We start from the raw sequence: 5,858 nt of genomic DNA on the forward strand, positions 1-5,858 counted from the left end.
ACATCCCACACACACACACACACACACACCACATTCCTCTGGATACCAAAGGAGCGACACGAGTACTATTCAAATAACTATTTTATATGAAATTACAAGTTTGTACTGTATACTCACACAGACCAAACAGACCCAGACAACAGACCAAACCAACCCTGACAACAGACCAAACAGACTCTCACAACAGACCAAACCAACCCTGACAACAGACCAAACAGACCCTCACAACAGACCAAACAGACCCAGACAACAGACCAAACCAACCCTGACAACAGACCAAACAGACCCAGACAACAGACCAAACAGACCCTCACAACAGACCAAACTCACCCTCACAACAGACCAAACAGACCCTCACAACAGACCAAACCAACCCTGACAACAGACCAAACAGACCCTCACAACAGACCAAACCAACCCTGACAACAGACCAAACCGACCCTCACAACAGACCAACGGATTTCTAGTTGCTATACCTCTTAATCTGTTTATGTGTACAATAGTCTCTTGTGACAGATGTAGTTCTGAGTGCTGAGATAACCATGTGTACATGAGTAGATAGATATACCACTACCAATTAGTACAGTGTACTAACAGTTTGTTTACCTCAATCTGGTTATGTGTACTATATCTAAAGAGGACATTTGATTCTGTAAGACATCTTCTCAGGGTGTTCCGTGCAACAGTTCAGTACGATTGCTTGTCATGATTGTTCAGAACTAACAACATTACTGGGGTATCTATGTGTGTGTGAAGTCCCAAATGGCACCCTATTCCCTACATAGTGCACTGCTTTTGACCAGAGGGCGCTCTGTGGTTATCGCTTGTGTTCCCTATCGATCTGTGTTTGTGTCAGGGTGTACGTCAACCAGTCCTCCCATCAGGCTTGTGATTGTCAGAGAGATAGTGTGGGTGTTTTTTTTTGCTCCGGTGACAGCAAGTTCAGGCACGGTGTGTGACGGAGGAGTGGAGAGGAGGAGAGTGGAGAGGAGAAGATAGGAGAGGAGTTGCCAAAGCACCTAGCACTCAGAACACATAGAGGAGACTGCACAGATCACCCAGGAAGACAGAGGTACACGCCAGGTAAGACAGCGCTCTCTCTTTCTCTCTTTCTTTCTTTCTTTCTTTCTTTCTTTCTTTCTTTCTTTATTTCTCTCTTTCTCTCTTTCTTTCTTTCTTTCTTTCTTTCTTTCTTTCTTTCTTTCTTTCTTTCTTTCTTTCTTTCTTTCTTTCTTTCTTTCTTTCTTTCTTTCTTTCTTTCTTTCTTTCTTTCTTTCTTTCTTTCTTTCTTTCTTTCTTTCTTTCTCTCACTCTGTACTTTCCAGTATTCACTAAAGTATGTTAGTTATGTATAAATGCTGTTACGTTGTCTGACTGAGTAATGTGTTGGAGTTCTGATTTACCACAATGCTAAACCAATATTAGTGAACTTGACAAAAATCCACAGTAGATTTGTACATCTCTAACCAATCAAATGGTTCACATGTTACAGTTACCTGTTACCAGAAGGAAACGTTTAGCTACTGTTTTAGATATCTATGACTTTGAGTTTTCATATGAAATGGTTTGACAACAGTCTGAGTTAATTAACATCGACATGGATATACAGTTATAAACGGTTGTCATGGAGATAGTCATGATGTGACTCATAGGTGTACATTCCAAATGGCACCCTATTCCCTATGTAGTGCACGACTTTTGACCGGGGCCCATTGGGTTCTGGTCAAAAGTAGTGCACTACATAGGGAATAGGGTGCCATTTGGGACACACTGTAGAAGCTGGCAGTGTTTGAGGCTCCAACGAGAGAGTAAAGAGTCAAAGTCTGAGTGAGGCTGGAACCAGGAGTCTCTGTTATCACCATCATAAATTGAACACACACAGGTGGCACGTACTTGCGCGCACAGACGCACAGCTACTGACACAAACACACACACACACATAGTGAACTCTATGTCACCTAGATGAGATGATGAGACGGAGTGACAGATGGAGTGACAGATGAACACACAGAGAAATAAAGTACTGTAGCGTTGAGGGAATATTATCTAACACATTACTGTTGTATCTCATCCAGCACAATGCTTCTTCTTTCTTATTTCATACTGAATCAAAATCACCCCATACACAACCTCTGCTGTGTGTGTGTGTGTGTGTGTGTGTGTGTGTGTGTGTGTGTGTGTGTGTGTGTGTGTGTGTGTGTAAGCTGTCTATGGAATTCTCTAGTACAGAGAATGAGTATGAGATCATTTATCTGGAAGAACTACATGAAGACATTAATCCCTTTCTTTCTCTCTCCCTCCTTTCTCACCGCCCAGCTTTAAAGACATAAAAACAACAACAGAGAGCTACGTCGCGAAGGAGAGAGACAAAAGAAAGAGAAGAGAAGAGAAGAGAAGAAGAAGAGAAGAAGAAAAGATGGTGAACGGAAAGAGTTCCGGAAAGAGTTCCGGAAAGAGTTCCGGAAAGAGTTCCGTCAGGGCCCCAAAGTTCCTGGACAAGAGTTCTGGGTTCTACGGTCGCCTGGACGAGCCCGAGATGGGAGGAGAGGGGGAGGAGAGGCGGAGAGAAGGGGACTGCGGGGGATCGTGCCCAGCCACAGAGCTCTCTACGGGGGGAGAGACGGACCAGGGAGAGCATGGGGTGTTTGACTTTAACCAGGGAATGATGGAAGACGATGACACCACTCTCCTCCGAAGGAAACCCAGCCGGCTTAGCTCCCGCTGGAGAAGAAGCTCCAGAAAGGCCCAACCCCAGGCGATCTCCCCCAGGGAGGAGGACCCGATCCTGGGTACGGAAATGGAGGCCCCTGTCCTGGAGGTCACTGCGGTGGAAGTGAGGAGGAGCCGCTGGAGGAGGAGCACCAGGAAGAAACAGGAGGCTGAGCCCCAGACGGTCTCCCCCACGGAGGAAGGCCCGATCCTGGGTATGGAGATGGAGATGCAGACCCCTGTCCTGGAGGTCCTGGAGGTGGAGGTGAGGGTAGAGACTGAAGAAGGACAGAGGGAGAAAGAGAGGAGAATGGAAGAGGAGAGGATGCTGGTCCACTTTGCGATCCGAGAAGAGGCGGATGACCAGGTTCTGATAAAGGACAAGAAGAGAGGGAGGGAAGAAGAAGAGGAGGAGGAGGAGAGGAAGATGAAGGGACAGGAAGAGATGAAGGTGATGAGGAAGAGGAGCACGCTGAAGAACTACCGCAAGGTGAGAGAGAGCGAGAAAGAGAGAGAGAACGAGAGAGGATGGTAGTGTGTGTGGTGCCTTCCAGGTACCCTTGGAAAACCTCCACTTGTTATTGTTGTAGCAGCAGCAGCAGTATCCAGGTTTACCCTTCCTGCCTAGTTCCAATTTAATTAACAGAGAGAGGACATGGATTACTTAACACATATCCCCCCCAACGCCGCCCCCGCCGTGGAATTCTCCCAGAGAGAGGAACAATGGGTTACAGTTCCATGTTCCACAGGTACATTCTAAGAACAGCAGCCAGTAATTAATCAGTTATGGAAACATTTATATGACCCTTTATGGCCATATTATTAACGATCTGGTCAGATTCCAATGAATGATCTGTGTACGTCACTCAGCCCATGAGCTCAGATGCTAAGTTAACTCTGTAGGCCATTTTAAAATCTATTTCTTATTTTATTCATTTGACAGACAGTGAGGCCTAATGTGCCAAAAACAAAGACAGATATTATCGCTATAGGAACATTACTATAGTAATATTATCGCTATGGTAATGTTATCGCTATAGTAATATTATCGCTATAGTAACATTACTATAGTAATATTATCGCTATGGTAATGTTATCGCTATAGTAATATTATCGCTATAGTAATAGTCCCAGGACAACTCCTTAGCTAGTATCAGGTGACACACCTGTTATCTCCCCACCTGTGACCCTCCCTCTCCTCTCCTCTCCTCTCCTCTCCTCTCCTCCCTTCCCCTCCCTAACCCTAACATGTTGTCTGTTTGCTTTATGAATCCATCCCCCTCTCCTCCCCCTCCTCCCCCCTTCCTCCATATCTCCTCACTAATGTTTTAGGAACAACCCTGGCGTCTCTCTCTTTCTTCCCCTGACTGTTGTTTTGTTATCTTGCTCTCTGTTTGCTGTAGAGGGGGGCAGTGATGGACTGACAAGATACGCTTTCGTTCCTCTGTGCTCTTGGTCACCGACCTTGACTCAAGGGGACATCAGCGGGGAGAAACACACACACACACACACACACACACACACACACACAGGTGACATTCCTCTGCCTTACTATCTGACCCCAGATCGTTGTTTGAGGGCAGTGTGTGTATAGCCCCACCTCCTCTAAACCCACCTCTTAACATTCCACTAGCGATCAACCACCAGGCCAACATTCCTTTCTGATTACACAGAGGTCAGGGGTCATGTCATAAGAGAGACACCAGGAAGAACACAACATAATTTATAACTGCATCAAATTAATAATGATACACATCCACTCTGAACACATAAACTGGGACGGGGCGGCAGGTAGCTTAGTGGGTAAGAGCGTTGTGCCAGTAACCGAAAGGTCACTGGTTCTAATCCCCAAGCTGACTAGGTGAAAAATCTGTCGATGTGCCCTTAAGCAAGGCACTTAACCCTAATTGCTCCTGTAAGTCGCTCTGGATAAGAGCGTCTGCTAAATGACTAAAATGTAAATGTAAATGTACCAAGTTATCTTGTTCTGGTCTTGACTGGATCATGTTCCAATTCAAACGTTTTCTTTTGTGACCACATTTGTTAACAATGTTTTTATAAATATCAATCAAACAATGTTTTCTGGTCACCTGTATTGATGACTGATTATTAATTCTATCCCCTTCAGACTTTCGACCGAGTGTTCCGTCGAGGGTGGGAGACCTTCATCACTAACCTGTACAGCGTGACGCTCACACCTGACTCATCATCATCATCATCATCACCATCAAAGGAAATGCACCATGCCTCAGCATTAGCAGAACACAGATAGAAGGATTCACAAACGGCACAAACCTGTTCATCTAATCTGTAAACTGCAATTGTTCCAATCAGATTATGTAACGCCCATATTGTAATTTGAGATTGAGGTTGGCTTGGACAGAGTGTTCCATTTGTGTTCTCAACTCAACGCAAATGACCTGTGTTCACCTCCAATGTATGGCTCGATTGATCAATCAATCAGTGATATTGATCTAGTACATACTGGTTTATCAGTGATCAATATGAACAGCACCTGATTAACACCAGGAAGTACACCCCGTTCAACTCAGTCTTATTCTGAATTCCAAATGGCACACTATTGTACTAGTGACTAAATAGGGAATGGGGTGCCATTTGGGTTTAATACTTCCTCACAGGGTGAGGTTCAACCTCTCTGGAGGACTATCTGTAGGATGGTTTCAGTGTTGCACAACCTGAAGGATATGTTTGAGAGGTGTGACTGTGAACTCCTTGACGACCATGTGTGTATGAGAGAGAGAGAGAGAGAGAGAGAGAGAGAGAGAGAGAGAGAGAGAGAGAGAGAGAGAGAGAGAGAGAGAGAGAGAGAGAGAGAGAGAGAGAGAGAGAGAGAGAGAGAGAGAGAGAGAGAGAGAGAGAGAGAGAGAGACAGAGACAGAGTTGTGCCTATTGAACGTATCCAAAGTGTGTTACGTTTGTTTCATAAAAGGAGAATGTTTTCAAAACATGAAATTAACTAACCATGGGGGACATGAGGGCTCGAAATAACGGTCTCAAACTTTGGTCCTCTGATGTTATCTAAAAGGAGGTAGCACACAAACACATTTAATACATTATTTATTAATAAAATGTATAATTTATTGGATCACTTTGCACACTTTTCTGGGTAATCTCTCAATAATATTTTA

At 44.6% G+C, this 5,858-nt stretch overlaps 1 protein-coding gene across 1 annotated transcript; it reads left to right on the plus strand.

The window, feature by feature from the left end:
• Nucleotides 1–900: 900 nt before the first annotated feature.
• sb:cb1058 (uncharacterized protein LOC394209 homolog) lies at nucleotides 901–5,527 on the plus strand. The gene is made up of 3 exons (XM_041867920.2): nucleotides 901–1,083; nucleotides 2,317–3,199; nucleotides 4,838–5,527. The coding sequence occupies exons 2-3, from the start codon at nucleotides 2,417–2,419 to the stop codon at nucleotides 4,979–4,981; spliced, it is 927 nt and encodes a 308-aa protein (XP_041723854.2). The 5' UTR covers nucleotides 901–1,083; nucleotides 2,317–2,416; the 3' UTR covers nucleotides 4,982–5,527.
• The last annotated feature ends 331 nt before the right edge of the window (nucleotides 5,528–5,858 follow it).

Source organism: Coregonus clupeaformis, unplaced genomic scaffold (genome assembly GCF_020615455.1).
Source record: "Coregonus clupeaformis isolate EN_2021a unplaced genomic scaffold, ASM2061545v1 scaf0090, whole genome shotgun sequence".
Classification (NCBI taxonomy): domain Eukaryota; kingdom Metazoa; phylum Chordata; class Actinopteri; order Salmoniformes; family Salmonidae; genus Coregonus; species Coregonus clupeaformis.